This window comes from Erinaceus europaeus, chromosome 15 (assembly GCF_950295315.1).
Source record: "Erinaceus europaeus chromosome 15, mEriEur2.1, whole genome shotgun sequence".
In the NCBI taxonomy this organism is placed as follows: Eukaryota; Metazoa; Chordata; class Mammalia; order Eulipotyphla; family Erinaceidae; genus Erinaceus; species Erinaceus europaeus.
Genome location: NC_080176.1, coordinates 64701970 through 64727873, shown reverse-complemented (window position 1 = coordinate 64727873; position 25904 = coordinate 64701970). Strand labels below are relative to the sequence as shown.

Genomic DNA, 25904 nt, shown 5'->3' with positions numbered 1-25904 from the left:
TGTCGGATAGGACAGAGAGAAATCGAGAGAGGAGGGAAGACAGAGAAGGGGAGAGAAAGATAGACACCCGCAGACGCACTTCACCACCTGTGAAGTGACTCCCCTGCAGGTGGGGAGCCGAGGGCTCGAACCAGGATCTTGCACTTTGCGCCACGTGCGCCTAACCTGCTGTGCTACCACCCTGTTTGGTGTTTTGTTTTTTTTTAATGAATCTTTAATAGCAGAATCTTAAAAAAAAAAAAAAAAAAAAAAGCAGAATCTATAGATCTTCTTTAAAGACAGAACAAGGTACTTGCTGCCTGTCATCTGCAGGACCTTTCATGGGAGACTTTGCTGGAACTTCCTAGAATCTTCTGAAGCTACTCAGTATGACCATATGTAAAGGATCACAGCACAGAATTATAGACAAAAGCAATAACCCCATACAAGCCCTTGACTTCATGTTTAACCTCCAAACTTCATTTCTTGTCAGGTAAATTAAACTATTGGACACAAAAACATGTTAGGAGAGAGAGCGAGAGAAGGGTCCTGACCCACTTACAAGCTAGATGGTTACATGGTGGTCCCGGGAGAGAGAGAGCATGCCCCCAGAGGTTCACGCCTTTAAAGCCAAAGCCCCCGCAACCACTCCCAGTTCTGGGTGGCGCCTTCTCTTGCTCAACATTACCCCTTCTAGGAGCCTAGACCCCAAATTCTTTTGGGGATGTTGAAGGACGGAGTTTCGAGCTTCTCTGTTTCCTGCTGACGTGTGGGCAGTTGCCTGGTTGATCTGTACTCCTAGACACACCTGTACGGTCCCTAGTATTTCCGTAGTAGGGCAGGGCTCTGAAGAGATAAGTGAGACAGAAGGGAAGGGGCAGAGGCCATCTGGGTCACTCCTAACATGGGGCCTGAGTGATGAATGTGGAGGACTCAAACTTGAGACAGATTTTAGTCACATTCTCTGTATCTGGGATGTCCCCCAACCCACCCCTGACCCCCTGGGGCACTGTCCTTGGCATCTTCTCTCAATCAATCACTAGTGCCCATTATAGTTAGGTCTTGTTCCTTGTTCTTCAAGGCTGCTTCTTTGTGTGTGTGTGTGTGTGTGTGTGTGTGTGTGTGTGTGTAAGAGAGATGAGAGCCTTGTACATGCATTCAAGTTCACCATTGTGGACCACTTTTTCATTCAGAGACAGTAAGGGAATGTGTGTGGGGGGGGCAGCACCAGAGCTTCCTCCATTGCTCCATTGTCATAGCACCTCCCCTGTGGGACTAGGGCTCAGAGCTGGCTCCATTCTAGCACCCTACCCAATGAACTATCTGTCCAGCCCCCACCATGACCTTTCAAAGCCACGCCCTACCTGGATTGAACTACTGTTCTCTGTGCTCTCCCTGGGCTTTTGTCCTTGTGTTTATACTTAGCCATAACAGATTTTGTAGTGATTGTCTATACTAGCCAAGTCACTTCCTTTTGCGCCGGAATCTTCTAGGAGCCGAACATTAATGCCAGAGCGAGTTGGCCTAACAGCGAGAAGCACGTGGACCAGGAGGATGCCATTGAGGCCTACCATGGTGTCTGCCAGACAAACAGGTAAGTCCACCTCACCTGCCTACCCTGACCCCAGGAGGCTACCCATTTCCATCCTCCTTGTGTCTCCAGGACACCCACCACTGGCTTCCCCAGGACTCTAGTCACACCTCAAGCTCAAACCCTCTGGAAACCGTCCAGAAAGGGAGCATACCTTTGTTAACAGACACAGACAGAAGAAGCCTAGAACTTGAGTGGATTTATTAAAGAATCAAACTGAGCCCAGGAGTAGCCTTCACATCACTCTGAGAGTCCTAGAATAGAGATTTCATACACTGTGTGAGAGGCGATATCACAGTTCCTGTCGGGGGATTTCTATAGCACAGGAACAGACAGTAGTATTCATGACCTAGTGTCACCTCTGCATTGGGGCAACCCAGAAAGGGCACCTTTTTTTGTTTTTCTTGTATGTTTTCTGTGTGTGTGTCTGCCACCAGGGTTATTATCACTGGGGTTCAGTTCCTGCATGAGGACTCGTGACCATGTTTTTTTCTTCTTCCTTTTTTTTTGATAGAGGCAGAGAGAAATGTAGTGAGAGGAGGTGGGGGGAGAGACAGAGATAGATAGAGACGTGCCACACTGCTCCACTCTTGAAGCTTCCCCTCTGCAGGTGGGATGGTGGGTGGTACATAGTAATGTGTGCACTACCACCTAGCCCCACATCATTTCTTTTAAAATATGGCCCCGTTAACCCAGGGTTCTGGGAACTGGAGTCAGGCAGTATGATTCAGCTGTTGTTTGTACGACCTTGATGGCTGGTGAAGACCATTTCTCAGGTCCTTCAAGGACTCAGGAGTCTTGGGGTCTACCCTCCCCCCAGGCCAGACAATTTCTGACTTTGGGCTCATACACTTGTCCAAGAAAGATGGTGGCTTCAGGCTGTTTTCTTTGGCAGCTCATGACCTCTTAATACCTGGGAAGTTTGACGGGAGGCAGTGGAAGGACAGACAGGCTGGGGGTGACTTCTCTAACTGAGCTGGAAGCCAGCATTAATGAGCTCAGTACTGGGGCGGGGGGGGGCAGCTCCAGCTGTTTGCTGTAGTGCCTGTGCCAGCTCAGCTTGGGAGGGCATTGACGATAGCAGGTCCCATCCCTGTCACTTCAAGGAGACAAAGCCCAAGCCTGGCACGACAAGGTTTGGATGGGAAAAATCTATGCCTGCCCTAGTGGGAGATTTCCCTGGATTTTAGTAATCCGACCACCTGTGGTTCCCCCCCCTCAAAGATGAGTTACCCAGAGTTATGGCAAAAGAGAGTGAGCTATAGAAGAAGCTGGCAGGTCCTGGGAGTGTAGGAAGAACAGAGACCACAGGGCAGGCAGAATGGCAGAGCGCCCCAAAATGTGGAATCTGCTGAGCAGTGGCTGTTCGCAAGTGCTGAAAACAGCTAGTACTTCCAGAAACCATCAGTAGGTGGCACTGGGGAGTGCAAGGTGGAATTGTCTGCAAGCTGCCACTTAAGACTCCTGCAGTAATTTCCTGGATTTAGAATCCTGCCCCTTTTTTTTGCAGATGAGGAAACTGAGGCTGAGCAGAGTCAAACTGCTCAGCTAGCCTATAGCTGAGTCAAGATAGAATCCAGAGAGCCTGACTCCCTGCCCAGGGCTGCTTCCAGTCCACTTTGTGGTTAACCTGAAGGTATTGCAGCAGGTCCCCAAGAGGAACCTATGTTCCCCTCACAGCCTTCCCCCACCCAAAGAAAATGATGGTAAATCTGTACCAGAAATGGAGTCAGGATTCAGTCATTTTATTTTAGTTTTTTTTTTTATTTGGTAGAGACAGAAATTGAGGGGGGATAAGAAAAGAGACAGGCGCCTACAGTTCTACTTCACCACTCATGAAGCTTCCCCCCTGCAGGCGGGGACCAGGGCTTGAACCCAGGTCCTTGCGCACTGTAATGTGTGCACTTATCCAGGCTGGCAGGATTCAGTCATTTTAAATTATCTTGAGTGAAGATAAGAAATGAGACAGATAAGGAACGAAAAAAAGAGCACAAGTGGCATTTAGAAATTTGAAGAGAGGAGGAGGCAGCAGGTGCACACATCTTTCTGATCTTTGGAACTGCCACTGTCACTGGCTCTTTTTTCATCCCTTCATCCAAGTGGCTGTCAGGGATCTGGTCCTGGGTCCAGACTTCCCCTGTGGCTGCTTAAGGTCCCAGCTTTGCCTTCCTTTGCTGCAGCCATAACGATGGTGATAAAATAAAAATAGCTTTTCTGATATCTTAAAATAATCCCATTCCCAGCAAGCCAGGGATACAATAGAGAACTAATAGCCTGTGAAACCAAGTTAAGTACAGGAAGGAGCCACTGCCTCTGCTGGGGGGAGGGTGTTGTGGAGGAGCCAGAAGGATCAGTCGCAGTGCCTGCTGCTCACAGCTTGTCTCTCTTCCAAGGTGGGGAGTGTCAGCAGTAAGGGAATGACAGGGGCAAGTGAATCCCTAAAAGCCACCCAGCAAGGACATCTTTGACAGCATTAGCAAGGGGTTTTCCTGTAATGGGGAATGTTCTAGTATATATAATGAAAAGTCATGACGCATTTTTGCATAGGAAAAGAACAAACTATATCATGAGTTAGAAGACACAGAGAAACACCTGCAGTCCTGCTTCACTGCTCACAAAGCTTTTCCCATGCAAATGGGGACCAGGGGCTTGAACCAGGTCCTTGTTCTTTGTACATTGTCACACGTGCACTCAACTGGGTGCACCACCACCTGGCATGGATATATATATATAATTTTTATTTATAAAAAAGGAAACATTGACAAAACGATAGGATAAGAGGGGTACAACTTCGTACAATTCCCACCACCAGAACTCCATACCCCATCCCCTCCCCTGATAGCTTTCCTATTCTTTAACCCTCTGGGAGTATAGGTCATTGAGGGATGCAGACGGTTGAAGGTCTGGCATCTGTAACTGCTTCCCTGCTGAACATGGGCATTGACAGGTCAATCCATACTCCCAGCCTGTCTCTCTCTGTTTCCATAGTGGGGTGGGGTTCTGGGGAATTGGAGCTCCAGGACACATTGGTGGGGTTGTCTGTCTAGGGAAGTCTGGTTAGCATCATGCTGGCGTCTGGAACCTGGTGGCTGAAAAGAGAGTTAACATATTAAGCCAAACAAATTGTTGACCAATCATGGACCTAAGGGCTGGAATGGTGCATATGAAGAGTTGAGGGGTCCTCCATTTTGTAGATAGCTAGTAGGCATATTTTAGTTAAATTCCAAAGGGCCTGTGGCTATACTAGTTTGTTTGTTTGTTTGTTTGTTTTTCCTTTTTTCTTTTTGTCCCTGAGCCTGAAATCTGATATGCCAGTAGATCCAAGTTATTTTCTGGGGAGATGATGTCATGGCTGGAAAAAGGACCAGAAAGCTGGATCAGGGAAGAGAGTAGCTCCCTAATATGGGAAAGGGGTATAAATACTGTTGACTGTAAACCCCATCAATTTGATGTGATCTGGGGCCCATAATCAGCTTAAGAGCCTATGTGGCCTCTGCATCCCTGTAGATCTGAGCTTACATTCTGTGGTCATGAGTAGGAACATTCCAGGCTGCCCCAATATCAACACATCTTCCTCAGGTGTAGCATAGAGTATGTTGTCCAGCCTCCCTTCAGAGGATGGAACATTCTCTACCATTGTTGATCCACATTGAGGATAAGGTCCTATGGGGGCCCACAAAGGGGTCTGTTTTGTTGTTCCTGATAGAAATGACCGATAACAATGGAGAGGGATTTATTCAAGTTCTAGGCCCATCAAGTCTGTTTGGGAATCTCAGGACTCCCCGATTAGGGCCCTGGATATATATATATATATATATATATATATATATATATATATATATATATATATATATATATATATATATATATATATTTTTTTTTTTTAAGAAAGACAAAAAGACAGAGAGAAGGGTGAAAGAGACCAAGCAGTAAGCTTCTTCCAGTGCACTAGCAGCCAGACTTGAACTTGGTTTGTGTACATAACAAAACAATACACCCTCCAAATGAGCTATTTTTCTGGCCCTAAACATAGATTTTTGTTTGTTTTTTGCCACCAGAGTTATTACTGGGGCTTGGTGCCAGCACTATGAATACACTGATTCCTATGACCATTTTCCCCCTTTTTAAATTTATATTTTATTTGATAGGACAGAGAGCAATTCAAAAGGAAGGGGAGAGAGAAAGAGAGATACTTACAGACCTAGTTCACTTGTGAAGTTTCCACCCTGCAGGTAGGGAGCAGTGACTCGAACCTAGGTCCTTATGCATGGTAACATGTGCACTCAACCAGATGCGCTACTACCTGGCCTCCTTTTTAAAAAAATATTTATTTATTTATTTATTTAAAAAAGGAGACATTAACAAAACTGTAGGATAGGAGGGGTACAATTCCACACAATTCCCACCACCAGATCTCTATATCCCATCCCCTCCCCTGATAGCTTTCCTATTCTTTATCCCTCTGGGATTATGGACCCAAGGTCATTGTGGGATGCAGAAGGTAGAAGGTCTGGCTTCTGTAATTGCTTCCCCGCTGAACATGGGTGTTGACTGGTTGATCCATACTCCCAGTCTGCCTCTCTCTTTCCCTAGTAGGGTGGGTCTCTGGGGAAGTGGAGCTCCAGGACACATTGGTGGGGTCGTCAGTCCAGGGAAGTCTGGTCGCAGGCCTCCTTTAAATATAGTTTTTTACATGGGTGATTGGAAAATGTATACTTTTCCTAGAAAAACTTACTGCATACAGTAAGTTTGCCTAGGTTTCTGGAGTGAGTCTAGAAACACACACACACCCTCCTAGGATACATGGTCCTCAAGGTCAAAACTGTTTCTACTTCCCAAGTTTACTGTAGAGTTCTGTTTTAATCTTTGGAACTGTATCTTTGTTCTCAAATTTTGGGGGAGAGAATTCAGCCTTGAGGGCCTGCTCTGGGGATGGCTACGAGAATATAGATGGCAGCTCTGCTTCCAAAAAGCCCTCTGGTTGTTACACCACGGGACTCGGAGAAGCACTGTCAAGGCACGGGGGGAAAGTCCCCTGTTCTTCTCAGGCCACGTACATCATCAGGACAGCATCAGACTGTCTAGCAAAGGGAAGATTAATTTAATTATATATGCATTGAGGGTCTGCACAGCTGCAGATTCTGAAGTAAAATGAAGTGGATCCATTCTGGCCTGAAAGGGAAGGCTTCCTGTGATGAGGAGGTGACCGCATCTATTATTCTAAGAGCAAAAAGGAGAGAAGACATGTTCACTGATAAACCTACTCCCTGATGACTCCCCCCCCAAAAAAAAAACATGTTCCTCTGGGCCACCAGGGGATGGGGGGAAGAGGGTCAAGGACTCAGAGTAGGACCAAAGCTTCCTCCCTGCTTCATAAGGGTCTTCATGGCACTGGACTTAGTCACCTGTATTCTGTAATGTGTGTGCCAGACCTTCCCAGGCACACAGGGTTAGTGCCCCTCATTCAGGGGACACTTACTGGAAGAGGGCCTGCCCTCAACAGCCTTGAAAGTCTAGCAGTGCATGAACTAACATCCACAGAGCACAAAGTGGTCTTTTTAGAGATCGAGGCAGGAGCCTGGTCTGTCCATGGGGACGCAGGTCCCAAAACAACAGTGAAGGGAATCTCTCCACCTCCATGGAGAAGTGGGTACAGGTGTTTCCCATCTCTTAAACATTACTATTATGCCACTTGACTTTTCCAAGGAACCGCACGCTTACCTGCTTTTGCTAGCCAAAGGGAAAGCTGAGGGGAGACCTTACTTTTACAGTGAAAGGGGAAACGGGAAAAGAATGTTCACCAGGGTTCACACAGCTGTTTCAGAGCCAGCAGCCCCCCAGCCGTGTAGGGGCACCATGTCCCCACCCCGGGAACTGCTTTCCACTACACTCGTCTCCCCCCCTGCACACATTAGCTAGCGTTAACCCAGACTTTAAATGTTAAAATGTTACGTGGCATGATTTGGTAGGTTCTGCGGGGACTTGAATTTTTTTCCACATAAAGTGATGGTAATTGCCTCTTCACTTTATGCCACTCCTGCTTATGGAAAGGTTTCATAGCACCCTTCAAGTATTTGTATCAAAGAGTTAATTCCTGGGCCAGCAAGATAGCTCACCTGGACAGTGGGCCTGCTTTATCGTGTTGGCAAACCAGGTTCAAGCCTAGAGCCTACTGCACTGAAGGGAGCTTCGGTGCGGAGGTGTCTGACCCTCTCTCCCTCTGTCTCTGTCTTTCTCTCTTTTTTTAATATTTATTTTATTTATTTCCTTTTGTTGCCCTTGCTTTATTGTTGTAGTTATTATTGTTGTCATTGTTGTTGGATAGGACAGAGAGAAATGGAGAGAGGAGGGGGAAGACAGAGGGGCAGGGAAAGATAGACACCTGCTTCACCCCTTGTGAAGCAACTCCCCTGCAGGTGGGGAGCCAGGGCTCGAACCAGGATCCTTATGCCAGTCCTTGTGCTTTGCGCCACCTGCACTTACCCCGCTGCTCTATAGCCCGACTCCCTGTCTTTCTCTTTTTAAAAAAATTGTGTGCATTTATTCTTAGTGAGAGATACAGAGAAGAGAGACTCACTTATGGTGGTGCTGGGGATTGCACCTGGGAGTCTGGAGCCTCAGGTATAAAAGTCTTTTTGCAGAACTGTCATGGCTGTGTCTGTCTTTCTGTCTGAAAAAGTCAAGAGTGAAGCAGTGAAACTCTGTCTTGTTGACAGAAGAATAAAGCTTCTTCTTCTAGCGTTTGCCCTTCTTTTGTAGTCAGTCAACAGCGTCAGGTTGAGCCTGATGTAAAGTTTCGAGACCTCCTTCGAATCTGGAGAGGTGGCAGTCGTTGACTATGTGGGTCATAGTCTGTCTGGAGCCGCAGGGGCAGTTCGGGTCGTCTCTGGCTCCCCAGCGATGGAACATAGCGGCGCACCGGCCATGGCCTGTTCGATAGCGATTGAGGAGGGCCCAATCATAACGTGCTAGGTCAAAGCCGGGTTGACGCTTGCAGGGGTCTGTGATGAGGTGATTGTTCTTTACCTCACCTGACTGCCAACTCTGTTTCCAAGAGTCTGGAAGAGAGAAGTTCAGTGTAGGCGTAGGGGACCAGATTGGGTGACGAGACGTCAAGCGTTGGACAGGGTGGGCGAAGATATCCGCGTATATTGGCAGGTCCGGTCGAGCGTAGACGTGGGAAATGAACTTAGATGATGCCACATCCCGACGAATATCTGGCGGGGCGGCGATGTTGCTAAGAACTGGCAGCCACGGAACCGGGGTAGAACGGATGGTTCCAGAAATTATCCTCATGGAGGAATATAATTTGGAATCGACCAGGTGGACATGGGGGCTACGGAACCATACTGGGGCACAGTATTCTGCAGTGGAATAGAATAATGCCAGAGATGATGATCGTAGTGTGGAAGCGCTCGCGCCCCATGAGGAGCTGGCCAGTCTTGCAATGCTGTGATTCCTCGCGCCCACCTTTGCTGCAGTTTTTATGAGATGTTCGTGAAATGACAGGGTGCGATCGAGAGTAACGCCAAGATAGACTGGCTGGGCTTCATGCCGGATAAAGCTAATTCCTGTGATTAAGTTGGGGGGGTTCTCCTTCTGCCACCAGGTGGCGGCCCTCCTGAGCCTAGCACTGCTTAGAGAGCAGGGAGGAAGAGGAAACTCCTGAGCACATTTGCTTCTCTTTCATCTGGAAAGGACGGCCCTAGGCTGGTAGACTGGTTTTTCTTCTATTCCTGTGCCTGCGTTCCAGAGTGGCTCTCCACTTTCACTCCTTCACAAGGTCCAGATTCTGTGAAACTCCCAGTGTTGCTCAGCAGTGCACGTGCGCCCCCTGGAGGGCAGCGGTGGAACTGGGGTTGCTCTCTCATGGGACTGCAGTGGGGTGGGGGGGGGAACCCTACCCTGGGGCCTGGGGAGCCAGCCCACCAGTGTGAAGAAGGGAAAGAGAGGCCCATTCAAGGCCCAGAGACACCTGGGTTCTATCCCAGGCATCAGTGTCTAGCAGGAATGGGGTGACTAGAATAAAGGGTTCTGAACCGCCTCCAACACCCTGGCTGTGTCTGAAGTTCCTGAACTGCATGCACTGTTTCCTAAAATCCTGTTAAATGTAGGTGCTGTTTCCTGAGGGGGCAGGTGCTAAGCCACCAGCACCCCCTTAGCCTGGCCCCTTGTGACACAGGAGGGTGGTTTGTGAGTAAATGAGCATGTGGGCAGGGGAGCACTGTGCTCAGGAGGGGCAGCAAAAACCTGAACCCAAGGCAGTTTGGAGGAGGCCAGGCCTGAGTGAGGACACTAGACATTTGAGGGGTGGCTGCCTGGAGCGGGTCCTGGAGATACTTGTGGGCAGGGGTCCCCCACAGCCCAGCATGAGGAAGAACAGGCTGAGAGGTGGAGGGGACTGAGGGAACAGGAGCCTCGGGAGGCCCAGAAGCAGACTCGCCCATCTATCCCCTCCCTTCTACCCCCAAAGCTTTGCAGAAAGGCCATGTATTATGACCACCTTTACCCAAGCGTCCTGAAGGGAGGGGGGATGAAATGGCCACCCCCATTCCCTGGACCACACCCCAAACCTGACTGGGAAGTATAGCGATTGGCTGCCACCAAAACTCTTGGGGACTGTCGTCCTCCCTCTGGGTGTTAGGAAGGGGTCACTGGTACTGAGAACAGGAGGTGTGGGTGTGAGTCTCACAGGAGCAGAGCCCAGCTAGGAGTAGGGAGGGAGGGGCAGGGTACTGGCTTCACCAGCTGCCCAATCCCACTGGCCCCTGGGGTCTCCAATGTGCGGATGGGAGGGACGTGGGATTCCCACCTGGTGTCCAGGAGCCACTCTGCTGGCATCAGGCAGACAGCGGGCAGCAGGAGAGGACCCAGGAGGGTGCAGGGAGTGGACACCCAGCTGCCTGCTCCTTGAGCTGAATCCACAGGAGTGAGGTGTCCGTCCCAGGCGAAGGGGGGCAGTCCCATCCCTGTCCCTCTTGTCACAGTGTTCATGCAGCTGTTTCCCCAGGCCAGTCTTCACTGAGGGCTGGAGTTAAGAGCAGGGAAGGCCTTCGTGCACTTCAGAGGTGAGAAGAGGAAGATGAGCTCTGAAGAGCAGACCCAGGGTGCTGTCTTGTTCTCTAGCACCACTGAGCCAGGCTGAAGGGCTGCCACATCCTGGGAGGTCGCCCTGCACAGGCAGTGCCTGCCCACCCCTAGAGCCTGTCCTGGTCCCCTTCTTGGATTGGGATCATTCTGGCATAGGGAAGAGCACGGGGGCATGTGAACATGGAAAAGCCTCTACCCCACCGGGTCTCCCCTGTGACAGGCTTTCTTTCTTTCTGGTGTTCCCCACAGGAGAGCACAGGGACCTGCTCAGGATAGACTGGGGGCCCCGGAAGGGGACTGTGCAGGAGCCAATCCAGGTGACAGGCGAGGACAAGAAGCTGGGCTTTCCGGAACCTTCCTTCCCCCTTTCCAAGTCTAATCCTGGGCTAGAGGCCCCTCGCTCTACTGGGCTCTCTGCCTCCCTGTCTCTTTCTTCTACATAATCTATGCCCTCTCTTTCCTTTCTTCCTTTATTTCTTTTTCTTTTTTAATTTCTCTTCTTGATTTCCAGCAAGACTGAGGATTGGGGCTATTTGAATGAAGATGGAGAACTCGGCTTGGCCTACCAAGGCCTAAAGCAAGTGGCCAGGTCAAATGTGTGCCTCTTCCTCCTCTGTCCGCTTGGTCTGTTCTGCCTGCTTGCCTCTGCGCTTAGCTGTTGTCCAGCTGGAGTGGCAGCACAGGGCTGAGGGAGTGAGGTCCCCATCCCCCTCTGTGTGTGCGGGCTGTGCGGACTATACACTGGGCAAGGTGGTGACGCTGTAGGTGGCTCAGTGGAATCATTGTGGGTGAGGACACAGAAGCTGGAGGGGTGAAGGAATGTGCAGTTCTGGGGTTGGAGCATGCCTTCACATGACCAGAGTCCAAGTGCGTCACGTGCTGACCTTCACGTGTGGGGGAGCAGCTGAGCGGGGAGGTCAGACTGCACAGGATCATGCCACACACTGGTTTGCAGCGTGCCGGGGTTTTTCAGATTAATGGCATCACTTGGCTCCCGGTCCATGGGGCCTGGGCTGCGGTCTGTCCCCCAGAAGGAGACACTGAGGTTTGGTGGGGGCAGTAAATGTCTCTCCCAGCTTGCTCAGCCCTGAGGGGCCACGGAGCCCTGCACCTCCACATGCTGTCACCCGCTCACTACAGAGACTGGATCAGCTCTACTTCCCACAAGTCTTGTTTAGCCAGGCAACATATCTCCTGGCTCTAGGTTCAAATGTGGCCTCACCACTGACTGGTGCCACCTGCTTCTGTGTCCTTGCTGTTACAGTGCACCTCAGAATAGGACCTGCCTCATCCCTGAGGGTCAGCATTATTATCGGAGAAGCATAGCACCCATGCCTGGCACACAGGCCCAGAGCAGACCTTATCTGCTACTTCTAGTGTACAAATACTCAGAGCGATTCCCCTGATTGAATTCCACTCAGAAGTCACCCGCAAGATCAGTCGACTCCTCATGGTGCTCTGAGCAGACTGGAAGTGGTCTAGCACCCACGCACATGAATGGTAAACACCGCAAGCAGAAGGCCCTGCATCAGGACTCCTGGCTTCTGAAACTTTCTAGAACCACCACCTATGGCCCTGGCCTCTCTTCACCTTCATGTTCACCTGCAGCACAGTGTGACTAGCCTGACACTGGGGGTGGGGGTGGGGCGGCAGTCTTTGATCCCGTACACATTCTAGATTAAATCACCCACCGACAGTGTCTATGGAGAGTAAGGCAGGTATGAGAGGAGCTGGGTGGTGGCACATCTGGTTGAGTTCACACATTATAGTGCTCAAGGACCTGGGTTCAAGCCCCCACAGTCTCCCACTTCATAAGTGGTGAAGCAGTGCTACAGGTGTCTCTTTTCCTCCGTCTCCGTTTTTTTTTTCTTTCTATCCTAGCAAATGAATATTTAAATATATAAACTTTTTTTTTTCTTTTTTCCAGTAAAGTCACAGCTCAAATCTGGAGCTGATGTGAGGAGAGAGTCCTCGCTCCCCTCCCCCCCCAGGAACCCAGGTGTCTCCTACTCTTTACATTTACTAATGATTGTTTTTTGGTGTGTTGTTTGCAAGGTGGGTGTTATCTAAACTGCACATTCTCTAAGGTGCTGACCTAATGACGAAACCTCTCTCCACACGCCCGTATCATGACTGCTTTCCTGAAGTGATGTGGGTGGGTGGGTGGGCGGGCCACTCCTGTCCGTTTTTCATCTCTGTGACGGTGGGAAAGTCGCAGGCTGGTACTTCGGGATAATAAATAGCCAACACTCAATCTTTTTAAAAAATATATTAATTTTACTTATTAGCCACCAGGTTTATCACAGGGTCAGTTCCTGCATGGTGATTTTTTTCCCTATTTTTTTCTTTAGAGACAGAAATTGAGAGGAAAGGAGAAAGACACACACACACACACACACACACACACACACACACACACACACCCACCCCTACAGCACTATTTCACTGTGTGAGAAGCTTTCTCCCCTGCAGCTGGAGGATTGGGAGCTTGAACCCTGTTCTCTGCACATGGTAACATGTGCTGCCTGCAGGACACACCAACCACCAAAACAAGTATAAGTCTTTTTTAAAATAATAGAAATTTCAAAAAGAACTTTCTGCTAGTGACATTTTGACATGGGGACATCCTCTCAATCCCAGACCAGTAGGTTATGCTCAAAAGCGAGAAACCAAGGAATGAAGGGGCTTCTAAAACAGCCCCGGGGTGTGTGTTGGTGTTTGGCCCTGGGTTCCCTGCATCCCAGCAGATAAGCCAGCCTGATGAGCTCCTTGGCCCCCACTGTCCCCCTCAGTGTCCCCGCTAGGGCTGTGGGCTGCTGCTGCTGCTACTGCTATGTGCTTGGCTGCTCCCCTGTGGCGTGCCCAAGGCTCCCCACTTGGGACCAGACCTGAGGTCCTCCTGCTCTTCCTCTGCAGGTTGCTGGAGGCCCAGCTGCAGGCCCAGAGCCGGGAGCACGAGGTGGCGGTGGAGCAGCTGCAGGCTCAGGTGGAGGCGCTGAGGGAAGAGCTGGACCGGCAGCAGCAGACCTTCTGCCAGACGCTGCTGCTGTCCCCAGAGGCCCAGGTGGAGTTTGGAGTCCAGCAGGAGATCTCCCGGCTGACCAACGAGAACCTGGTGTGTGGCCCTGGAGGGGGGGGACTGGGGGAGGTCAGGGCAGGGAGGGAGTGCGGCCTGGGGTGCCCTGTAGCCGAAAGGCAAGGTTCATGCCCTGAGCCCTGTAGCAGGAACAGGTGGTCTAGAAAGTTCCCATGAGCAAGGGTCTTGGGGGGCTGCTTCACTGCTGGGCCCGTACTGCCAAGCACCCTCAGTGGCTCCAAACATCAGCCACCCATAGGGCTGGTGGTGTTCTCAGGGGCTCAGCCCAGATGCTAGGGGGTCCTCGGTGTCTTCCACATGCTCCCCTCACTCTTGCCTCCCCCACGCTGCTTTGTAAAGTGCTGACTCCCCAGGAGTGAGAGCAGAAGTAGGGGACTTTGCAAACCCCAGCACTGGCCCAGGGTCCCTCTGCGGCTCAATTGGTGGGCTTTGAGGAAGCTGGAAAGAGTGATGGCAAGAGCTGGTGGTAGCTGTCCCCAACAGATGCCAGAGACATGGGAGACAGGCAGTGCTCTCAGAGTCTACAGGTTAAATGAGGGGGTGGCAAGGCATATTGAGAAAACAGCACTTTAGAGCCAGGCAGTAGTGCGTGCATCTGGTTAAGCTCACACATCACCATGCACAAGGATCTCGGTCCAAACTCCCAGCCCCCACCCCACCCCCCACCTGCAGGGGGAGAAGCTTCATGAGCAGTGAAGTAGGTCTGCAGGTATCTCTGTCTCCCTCTCTACTTCCCCCTTCTCTCTCAATTTGTCTCTATCCAAATTAAAAAAAAAAAAAAAACTCAGCTAGCAGAAGATCTGTGAGGCTCCTGAGGGTGCAGTTCCTGGAAGAGGCCTCCGTAGTGCACTCCAGCTGTGCTGCCCCTGTGACTTCCCCAGATGTGGGGAACTCGGCTGTGGGACTATAGTGAAGGACTATAGTCAGACTCTCCCTGCCACAGAGAGCACACACTTGACTCCCCTGGAATAAAAAAAAAAAAAGAAAGAAAGAAAGAAAGAAAGGAAGGAAGAAAGAAAGAAAGAAAGGAGTCCAGGAGGTGGCTTGCCCAGGAGAGCACACACTTTTTAAAATTATTTTTACTGTTACCAGTGTTATCACTGGGCTTGGTGCCAGCACCACTCCCAGTAGCCATTTTTTCCCTTCTATTTTATTTGCTAGTACAGAGAAAATGAAAGGGTAGAGGGAGATAGAGAAGGAAAGAGAAAGAGAGACACCTGCAGCACTGCTTCATCACTTGTGAAGCATCCCCCCTTCCATGTGGGCAGTGCAGGGCTTGAACCTGGGTCCTTGCACTTGATAATGTGTTCACCCAACCAGGTGTGCCATAGCTGGCTGCCGAGAGCACACACTTTACCATGCCTGAGGACCCAGGCTCGAGCTCCTGGCCACCACATGGGAGCACTATGTACAGGGGAAGCTTCACGGGGGGTGAAGCAATGCTGTGGTGTGTCTCCTTTCTCTCCCCTTGTCTCTGAAAATATCAGCAACAAATCCCCCAAGAATGGTGGAATAGTGCAGCACAGAATACCAGCAATAACCCTGGTGGCAAGAGAGAGAGAGAGAGTGTTTGTGAAGACTTGATGCCACAAAGGGCTAACATGCAGCCACCCCCCTGTTCATGCTGTGGCTCCAGCCCCAGCCCACAGTGATGCCTGCACATTGTTCACTGTGGTAGACTTGGCTGCACTTTCTCTCTCCTCCTCTCTCCCTAGATCAGAAATAAAAATAATTGGGTGACTGGCAAAATAGCTCACTTTGATAGTGTGCTATCAAAGTCAAGTGTGTGACCCAAGTTCATACCTGGCCTCAGTTATATTGAAGGCTAAGCTCTGGCACTATGCTCTCCCTCTCTCTCTCTCTCTCTCTCTCTCTCTCTCTCTCTCTGCCTTTATTTAAAAAAAGAGAGAGAGATATTACACAAGGGAGAAAAAAGCCTCGGTACTATAGGCACTGAGCCCCAGCCATAACCCTGGTGGCAAAAAAAGATAAATGGAATGACCAGGAGGCTCCCACTTCAGCCATCTGTAGCCAGGTCTCCCGGGCAGAGGCTGGGCACACTCAGAGCCAGCCAGGCCGGAGGCTTCTGTGATCTCTCTCCCCCTGCTGAGAAAGCACTAAAGGTCCCTGTGTGTCAGCAAGAGCTGGGAAGAAGGGCCGTGGGAATGCTGCTTTGTTTCACCCTGACATACTAGGATGCATTCACAGCAAGGCGAACTCAGGCAAAGCCTGGTGACGGCCAAACCATCAGAGCTCGGGGAGTTGCTGTGAATCTGCTCAGGAAGGTGGCCCAAGGGGTGGGGGGTATGTGTGCAGAACTGAGGGCTCCTAGACACCTGTGGACCCCAAGGGACCCCCCCACCTAGAGTTTCTCAGAACACCAGGTCCCAGGTGCTGGGTGGTGGCAACACCAGGTTGAAAGCGCCTGTTGCCTTATACAAAGACATCTGTTCAAGCCCCCACTTCCCACCTGCAGAGGAAGACTTCATGAGCAGTGTTAGAGATCTCTCTCTGTCCCCCTCCCCTCTAAATTTTCTGTTTCTATCCATTAAAAAAAATATATCAGCTTCTTTTACTGCCTGACTATAGGTCCCGGTGAACTTTTTTTAAAGCCCTGGTCAGGACCCTACAAAGACTTAATGTAGTGGGGGGAGGCATGAGGGAGACAAGCACCACACTGCTCTAACAGGTGTGGGGCCAGAGATCAAACCCAAGACTCCGCGAATGCAAGTCCTGTGCTCTACCCACTGAACAACTTTCCCAGCCACTAAGCCGGGCTTTTGCCTCCAGGGTTATCACTGGAGCTCAGTGGCAGCACTACAAATCCACTGTTCCTGGTGGCCATTTTATAATTTTCCTAATTTTTATTAGGACAGAGAGGACAGGGAGATAGAATGAGGGGAAAGACCTCCTTCACCACTCATGAAGCAGACCCCCTGCAGGTGGGGAGTGGGGACTCAAACCCAGGCCCTTGTGCTTGGTAATATGTGTGCTTAACCAGTTGCACCACTGCCCAGCCACCTAAGCTGGGCTTTTCACTCTACACTGCGTCTCCTATCTTATGTGGAAATGTTGTTTGAGACAGAGATAGCCAGAGTGAAAGAGACCACAGCACCAAAGTTTCATTCACTGCAGTAAAGGGGCCAGACTCAGGCAAAGCAACACACTAGTCAAGCACAGAAACATTTTTAATGTTGACTTTCATGAGAAAGAAGACAAGGTCACAGCGCCAGCGTGTGTGGTGCCTGGGGTCAAGCCTGGCACAGCCCGCATGCGATCCCTGTGATTTTACCCACTATGCTACCTTCCAGGTGTCTTCTTAAAAACAATATTTTTTTGAAAGAGAACTTTTTTTGTGTGTGTGTTACCTTTCTTGATTTTTGTGTTGCATTTTTCCCGTGGTGCTGGGGATTAAACCCAGGGCCATACCCATGTAAAGTAGATGTTCTGCCCCCCACCGCCACCCCCATCCTCAGCCCCAGGCCCCCAACAGTCACTTTAAGATCAGTCATGGAAGTTCTGACAAAGTCTCTAACGGGATTTGCCAGGTTTGCGCTGGTAACAGCTCTGGGACTGAACTTTGGGAGAGTCGTTGCGACATTGTGGACCAAGTTGTCACCTGGGTGTTTTCTGAGATGCTGGGGGTGACTGACGGGTATTTTCACACCTGATGGTGGGCACAAGATTCCTTCCCTCCCCCCAGCCCCAGTGGTCACTGCCCAGCAGAGCCAGGTGCCATTTCTGCTGTCTCAGGCCCTGTGTGCTGACCTGCTGCCAATGACCACGGCTGCTAGGGCTGCGGCAGCCACAGGCCTGTTTTGCTCCTGGGCCCCAGGTTTCTCCTGGCCTGCTGGCTCCCCCCATGTCCCCCTGCAGTGCCGTCATCCCATTGTCCATGCCTGCCCGCGGTGCTGCCCAATCACCTGGGCCCCCTGAGGCAGGCTGGCACAGCAACCAGAGGAGCCTGTCCTCCCAGACTTGGGGTGCATCTGGAGCCAGGGAGCACTGGCACATCTGCTTGAGAGAACGAATTCAGACTCACCTCCCATGCTGCCTAAGGTCCAGGCAGGGAGCTGTGTGCGTGAGGTGGGCCTCCAGGTGGTCACTGTCACAGCGTCCCTGCCCTCCAGGCTGAGGTCAGGTCTGCTCTCACACTGCTTCCTTCTGCTTTCAGGACCTTAAAGAGCTGGTGGAGAAGCTAGAAAAGAATGAGAGAAAACTCAAAAAACAGCTGAAGATTTACATGAAGAAAGTTCAGGACCTGGAAGGTAGGGGGAGCTAGGAGCAGGTGGGGGGAGGCAAGGGTGTGCTCAGACATGCCTGAAGGGTGGAACCACCCGCTGCCTCTGCAGACACTGCCAACTCCCTCAGGTGCTGTGCCCAGTCAGCTGAGGGTTCCACGCCCAGTCATCAGCCCTAATACTCAGGGCTGAACACCCAGCAGTGGAGCAGATAATGCCATGTCCACGCTGAGCTCTGCAGGGATGGGCTTGGGGGCAGGGAGTGGCACCTGGGACAGCCACCAGAGCCCTGCCTTCAAGAGCTTAAAGCTGGGAGCAATGTGGCTCAGAGAAATGCCAAGTATCACAAAGACCCAGCCCACAGGCTTCCCTCCATGCCAAGTGGGAAGGAGGGAATCAGCTCTGCCATGCAGCTTCCATACCGGCCCAGAGAGACCAGGTAGAGTTTGAGATCCTCCTTCCCCAAACATCCAGAATGTTCTGACTCCTCCAACTCTGATCATGTCACTCCCCAGCCCCTCACCTGGAAGCCTCTCTCTGGCTTATCCCCAGTGGATGCTCCTTCTGTACTCTGATGTGCCAATACCAGAGTACCCTGACTCGAGCCAGAAGCCAGGGCCTCCAGGCCCATCTTTCACCACCTGTCCTGCATTTGCTTAGGACACCTGCTTGTGCCTACCTGCTGCTTTGGTAGGGGTGGGGTCGTCTTGCCCCATCCACTCCTGCCTGCCTGTGGAGCTCTCATTCTCAGGACTCTTTCTTCTTCTTCTTCTTCTTCAGGTTTTTTTTTGTTTTGTTTTGTTTTCCTATTTTATTAGGGATTTAATGGTTTACAGTAAGTATAGTTGTTGACACACAGGTAAAATTTCTCATCTCCCCATGATAGGTGTCTGCAGAAGACGCTCACCCTCACCCAGCCTAGGTCCCTCTCCTCCATCGTGCACCAGGACCTGAAAGCCCTTCCTCAGAGTCCTTCACTGTGGTGCAGCACCTGAGGTGCCAGGAATCAACCCTGGGGCTGCCTCATGCATGTGCTTTGCCACCAAGCCACCTACCTGCCTGAGCTCCTATGCTGAGAGCGGAGGACACACCAAAACACTGTTCACTCACTACCCAAGGAGCTTCACCCATTCTTTGTCTTTGGTATTTTCCCATGTGGTGTTGGGAGTCAAACCCAGAACCTCACACGTGAGTGTGTAACACACACACACACACACACACACACACACACACACACACACACACGGCCAGCCACCTCTCAGGCCCCAGGTGTCACCTCCATTAGTAACTGTTTACTGGCTAAGTTGCTGGATCTTGAAAACCTGCTGCTCCCTCCTCAAATGCTTCTGTGTCCTCTCCTTCCTCACTCACTTCTCACCTCCAAGTCTGATTCTCCAGTGACTCTTGTAGACTCTACCCTTGGATCTGCCCTCTGTCACTTCCTCATTCCTGTGGCAGGAAATCACAGCTTTGCTCAGGTGCTCCTCACCCAACACACCCACACACGTCAGAGTACTCTCCGCACAGACCACCTGTGGGTGCTGCTCTTCCACTCCCCTCCCACTTGTCTGCACCCTGATGAGCTGTGGGGCCTATGGGTGAGCCTCCCTGTTTGGGAGGCAGTCTGCCTGCTCTCCACCACATCCTCCACTGGGTCCCTCGTGTCGCCTCCTGGGTCAACGCTGGAGCCCTGGCCCCTGTGGAGCCACACTGTGGTGTGTCTCCATGGGAGCCATCCTTTAACCGGGTGGGCCACTGTCTCCTTCCTGTCCCCATACTGAGCATAGCAGCTTCCTGCAGAAGGAACCTGGATCTGCCGGGGGCCTTGCAAGGACCCACCTCGTGGCCCCATCACGTCCTCCCCAGGAGGTCTTGAGTACTAGCTGACCAGCCCCGACAAACACCTCCCTCTGGCCCACGCAGAAGTGCCTGTGGAGATGGCTTCAAGCCCGGCAGGCAGCAGTCCTGCACCTGGACCCGTGGAGGCTGCCACCAGTCAGTCTGTCCAAAGGCCAGAGGGCACCCGGCGCTCCCCCTGTCCCATGTGGACCCCAGTGCCTGGTGCTGAGCTCTTTGGGTGCCACTGGAGTGTGGCCCAGGCCCTGGAGACAGACTGGAAGTCCAGGGTGTAAACCCCACCCACCTCAGCCTCGGGGCCCTCAGCACAGAGGTCTCCTCACGCTGGCTTCTCCTCTTCCCCCCCCTCCCCAGCTGCCCAGGCACTGGCCCAGAGTGAGCGCAGGCACCACGAGCTTAACAGGCAAGTCACCGTGCAGCGCAAGGAGAAGGACTTCCAGGGCATGCTGGAGTACCACCAGGAGGATGAGGCTCTGCTCATCCGGGCCCTGGTCACAGGTCAGCACCCACACCCCAGTCTCTGCCCCCCACAGCTCCCCATTGCCCTTTCCCCACCCAGGCCCCCATCTTCCATATCCACCCCCATATCCCACGTTCCATCCCCACCCCATCCTACAGCCCCTTTCCACTTATCCACCTTCCACCCTCACCCTGTAGCCCCCCACGCCCTCCCCACTCATTCATCCATCCCCCCCACTCTCAACCACACCTCAGGCCATTGTGTTTGTTTGTGGGTACTGGGGAATGAATCCAGGGGAGCCATCTCCTCCTGCCAACAGCTTCCCAGGTGAGGCCAGTGCTGTGGTTGTGGCAGGCCATCCTGGTAGAGGTGATGGCAGGAGGACTCTTGGGGAACGCTCTTCCTGCCAGCCCCGGGCCTGGTCCTTCAGCTGCGAGAACTAGCTCACCGGGTAGGGCGCCTGCTTTGCCATGCACGCAGCCCAGGTGTGACTCCCTGTAGGTATGACTTCATGTAGGGGGACCATGGCATTGAGGGAGGTTTTGGTGCTGTGGCCTGTCCTCCCCCTCATTCCCTCCCTGAAGATAAGCCAGCCCCACCCAGAGTAATGAAATTTCACGTGAGAGGTCCCCAGCAACACACACACACACACACACACACACACACACACACACACACACACACACACACACAGGAATTATCTACAATTGCCCAACTGTTGTTCTGTAGTGAGTCACCTCCAACTTCCTTAGATAAGCTGTACCGGGGGGGGGGGGGGGGGGGGCTGGGCAGTAGGGTACCAGGTTAAACAGACATAGTCAGAAGCACAGGGATCCAGGTTCAAGCCCCCGGCTCCCCACCTGCAGGGGTGCTACTTCACAAGCAGTGAAGCAGGTCTTCAGGTGTCTTATCTTTTTTGACTCCCTTCTCTCTCAATTTCTTTGTCCTGTCCAACAATAACGACAGCAGTGGAAAAAGAAAAGAAAAAAAAAAAAGCTGTGTACCTTTGTGTACCTTGTTCAGAAGGTATTCAGAGTGAACTTTTGATCCCTGATGGTGAAACCCAAAGTTCATGGCATCAGAATAAAGAAATAGAGAGAGGAGGAGCCTGGTGGTGGCACACCTGGTTACAGTGCGCAAGGACCCAGGTTGGAGCCCCTGGTCCCCACCTGTAGGGGGAAAGCTTCACAAGTGGTGAAGCAGGGCTGCAGGTGTTCCTTTCTCTCTCCCTCTCATCTCCTGATTTCTAATGTCTCTGCCCAATCAATAAAGATAACTTTAAAAAATTTAAAGAGAGAGACCTGTGTGCCGACAGGTGACTCCTCCTCACTGGCACTGCTCAGGCTGCCCAGGTGGGGTCACCACCCCCTCAATATATGGCCCAGAACTTTCCAGGTACCCCGCTCTATTAGTCGTAAGAAGTGCAGAGCTTAACCCCTACCCACAAGACTCTTAACATTTAACTGGGCAAATGAAGCCATCCAGTGGGAGACAGGACTCAGAATAGAACATTTCAGGGCAGGAAGCGGCAGGTCGGAGCATCAGGCTGTAAAATGCAAATGTTCCAGATAAATGTTACTGGGACTCTCTCTAAACGGCCATGTTGCTGTCATAAACTCCCAGCTGTTGGGCTGGGAGAAGCTCTCCTGGCAGAGGACCAGGTTCAAGCCCTGGTACCACAGCAATAGGGGAAGCTCCGTGAACAGTGGAGTGGTGCTATGATGTCCCTCCTCTCTCCCCTCCCCCATCTCTATCTGAAACTAAAGGGGGAGAAGTGTGCTAGGAGCATACTTCACATGTGTCCAAGACTCCAGGGAGCCAAAATACAAATTCCCAAATGCTAGCCTTGTTCCCAATGCGTGTGGCCTGTGATTAGCACCTCACTAGGATAAGAGGTTTTTGAGGGGACAGTGTGATTCAAGTCCCAACAGGAAGCACAATCCAGAATGGCCCCTGCCCACCCCCAGATGGAGGTGACATTGACGCTTAGCTGTCTGGGTGCAGACTGGGTACAGAGGGGAGGGGACAGGAGGGCAGGGGCATAGCACTGGGGCCATGGTGCGCACACCCCAGGCTCCCAGGCTGCGGTTTCTTTGGGCTCCCATCACCACCCATTTCTTAGAACTCGTTTAGTGAGAATGGAGAGCAGTCCGACCCCCAGGGGCTTGGGCAGGAAAGGCCCCTGAGGCTTGGGTATCACTCTTCACAAAGAATCCCAGCCCCTAATGCTACCAGGGCCCACCCCAGCAGGTGCAAAGGACAGTAGCTGTCCCCGACTATAACCAAGTTAGCAGTGGCCACGAGAGAGGCTAGTGAAATGCAGGCCACTGGTGGTGGCACTGGGGAGGGTGTGGCTCTGGCTTGGGGCCCAGCATACCCTGGCTGACTGCCAAGTGTGCAAGAGGTGGTGGCAGCCTGCCCAGCTAGGCTAACTGACACAGGCTTTGCAAACATACAGTTTGCCAGTGAAGAAGCACACTGTCCACACTAGGGATCACAGGCCCGAAGGACATGTCTTCTCCCCTCAGCTCAGGGTGGCGGAGCTCCTCCTGTCTTCAGCCAACCTCAGGCCTTTGTGCTAACCCAGCCGGGAGCTCAATGCAGACCATTAGGAATGGATTTGTGTTAGGTCAGGATTTGTACCTGGTAGTAGTCAGGATCAGAAAGTATCTGTTTATGCAAGGCAGCGTCTCCCTGTCACACCCTAATGTCCTACTGAAGGTCAGCTCTCCCACGAGCTACAGGAAAATACTGAAGCTATTTCTGGGGCTAAGGAATTGGCTCAGTGGTGGAGCCTTTGGCTTGTGTGGATGAGGCCCTGGGTTTGATTTCTGGCTCTGCAGGACAGCACGAAAGACAAGAACACAACAGAATATCGTAAATGATGGATCAGTGCTCCAGTCTGTCCATCTCTTTCAAAAGAAAAAAGTCAAGGCTGGCAACATGGCTCACTTGTATAATGTGCTGCTTGCCATGAGCACGATCCAGTTTGAGCCCAAGTGCTGCCACACTGAAGGAAGCTTCAGTGCTGTGGTTTGTGTCACACACACACACATGTTCTCTCTACCTTTCTAAGAAGTAATAATAATGAAGGGCTGGGAAGATAGCATAGTGGTTATACAAAAAGGCTTTCATGTGTGAGATATCAAAGGTCCCCGGTTTAATCCCTAGAACCACTATAAGCCAGAGCAGAGCAGGGGTCTGGCTGAAGATGATGATGGTGATGGTGCTAACAGAAGCCAAGCAATAACACATTGGACAAAGGATATGCTTCCCCTAGGTCCAAACTCCTGTACCACATGGCGCCACAGGAAGCTCTCCCTCTTTCTCTGTATTCTGTGTTTCTCCATCTGAATAATAATAAGGTAGCCTGGGAGCAGTGAAATCGTGTATCACAACTCCCTAGCTCCTTGGGAAGAAAACATCTTTCAGACCAGCATGTTCCCAGCCTCGAGCAGCACCCTGACTGTGACCCTTGCTGTCTGTCTCCGGCAGAGCTGAAGCCACAGGCACTGGCGGGCACGGTGCCCTGCCTCCCCGCCTACATCCTCTACATGTGCATCCGGCATGCCGACTATGTCAATGACGACGTCAAGGTGCACTCGCTGCTGACCTCCACCATCAACGGCATCAAGAAAGTCCTCAAGGTCAGTGCACACCCTCACCCCCCACCCCAGCCCCTCTGATTGGGGTTTCACAGTAGCCAGTCCTCGAAGAACTGAAGCTTCTGCAGAACTAACTCACTCAAGTAAGTGGGTTGTCCAGGGTCTCCCAGAGGAGGAGGGCTGGCTCTGAACACATACCTGCACGCAGGCGACATGGCAGCACACGAGTGCCTCCTGCCTTAACCTCCATCAGGAGTGCCAGCCAGGGACCCGCTTCCACAGCTGCTTCCTCGTCATCAGCGCAGCCTTGAGGGACTGAGCTCCAGGAAGCCAAGGTCTCTGTGCAGAAGCCATTTGACAGCATTTGGAGCTGTTGAGCAGCATTTTGCATTGAGTTGTGGCTTGCAGCCACTTCCAAGAGAGCAAAAATTATTGGCATCTGACCTCTAGACAAATGGGGTTCCCTACTGCTTCACTGGCATGCTCCCTAGCATCACTGTGTTGTGTGTCGCTGCCAGTTCAGCCCAGTGGTTAGAGCCCAGGGCTTCAGGAATAAGGGCCACCTGGCTTTGTAGCTTCAGCCTTCGAGGCAGCTTGTCCTACATGTGTGTACCTCACATGTGCCACTGACCAGGGCAGGGATCTATGTCTCCTCCTCAGTAGTGGGGAAGATAGTGGGTCTCTCCTCTGTGACGGCAGGTGACTTCCCCCTCACCAAGGCTGCTTAGGGAACCGGCTGAAAGCAGCAGACATGGAAAACAAGGCACCACCACCCTCAGCTAGAGGAGTCTCACACATCTTCTCTTCACAGAAGCACAATGATGACTTTGAGATGACATCATTCTGGCTGTCCAACACCTGCCGCCTCCTGCATTGTCTGAAGCAGTACAGTGGGGATGAGGTTAGTGTGGAGGCAAGCTGGCTCCCCTTCAAGTGCACCTGAAGATGACTGAAGACCCCCTCAACCAGATGTGCCACGTCACAGCACCTGGGATCCCAGAGCAGGGGTGTCAGTCATGGAAGGCAGCCCTGCATTGTCCAGATGTGGTTGTCTCCTGAGGAGAGGAGGCATAAGATGTCTGGGCACCTGCAGGGACCTCAGGCTGTGGGCATGGCTTACTATGGGTGTAGCTCGAGGCGGAAATGAGGCTGCATCAAGGATCCCCAGTCCCTCTCATCAGAGCACCCCAAGTAAGGAGACTCAGTGGGGCAGCGAGTTTCCATAGCTCACCTTTTGTCTGAGCACTTATGGGACTTCCAGGCAAAGCCATGATGCTCCCTTTCTGAAGCTGCCCCAGAAGGGACCCATGTGAGTGTATGCTGAGAGGGAACTTGATTGTCTAGTGGGCCAGTCTCTAAACCAGCCAGTTAGCATGTCCATTTTCAGGCATGCACATGAAAAGCAGCAAGGGCTGGGGAGATAGTGTAATGGTTATGCAAAAGGACCTTCATGCCCAACACTCTGAGGTCCCAGGTTCAATGCCTAATAAACCAGAGCTCAGTAGTACTCTGGGAGAGAAAAGAGGGAGAGGGAAGATATTTTTCTCACACACGTACACATGCATATCTAATATCCTCTTCTGTCTTACTTTTTATTTTAAAAAAACTGCCTTATGATTTGATATGGTGGTGGGGTAGACTTGGCTGAGGTGAAAACACTAATCATTCTGACTGTTGTTAGCTCTCCTTGGCCTGAGTAAGGGGGGCACTGATCACATGAGTCCTCTCTGGATATCAGCTATTCTTTTACCTTGCATGTTATTTCACCTTGTTGGTATAGGAAGCTAAGAAGACACAGTGCTGTCACTGTGGAATCATTCCAGCTCTTCTATTAATTCTGACAATTGACAGACTGTATATAAGTTTTCTCATTTGAAAACACACAGGCAGATGTAGGGCCTGTGCATTGTAACACGTGTGCTCAACCAGGTGTGCCACCACCACCCAGCCCCAATGAAAGTCTCTCTGCATAACTACTGCTATC

At 51.6% G+C, this 25904-nt stretch overlaps 1 protein-coding gene across 1 annotated transcript in view; it reads left to right on the top strand.

Moving 5' to 3' along the window:
• The window catches only part of MYO5B (myosin VB), a 195103-nt gene that overhangs the window by 157439 nt on the left and 11760 nt on the right, over nucleotides 1-25904 (top strand). The window contains exons 28-34 of the mRNA XM_060172332.1: nucleotides 1473-1573; nucleotides 11172-11249; nucleotides 13577-13775; nucleotides 17932-18025; nucleotides 20210-20353; nucleotides 23811-23962; nucleotides 24732-24821. Coding sequence (XP_060028315.1) covers nucleotides 1473-1573; nucleotides 11172-11249; nucleotides 13577-13775; nucleotides 17932-18025; nucleotides 20210-20353; nucleotides 23811-23962; nucleotides 24732-24821 — 858 coding nt within the window. The remainder of the gene's footprint in view (nucleotides 1-1472; nucleotides 1574-11171; nucleotides 11250-13576; nucleotides 13776-17931; nucleotides 18026-20209; nucleotides 20354-23810; nucleotides 23963-24731; nucleotides 24822-25904) is intronic.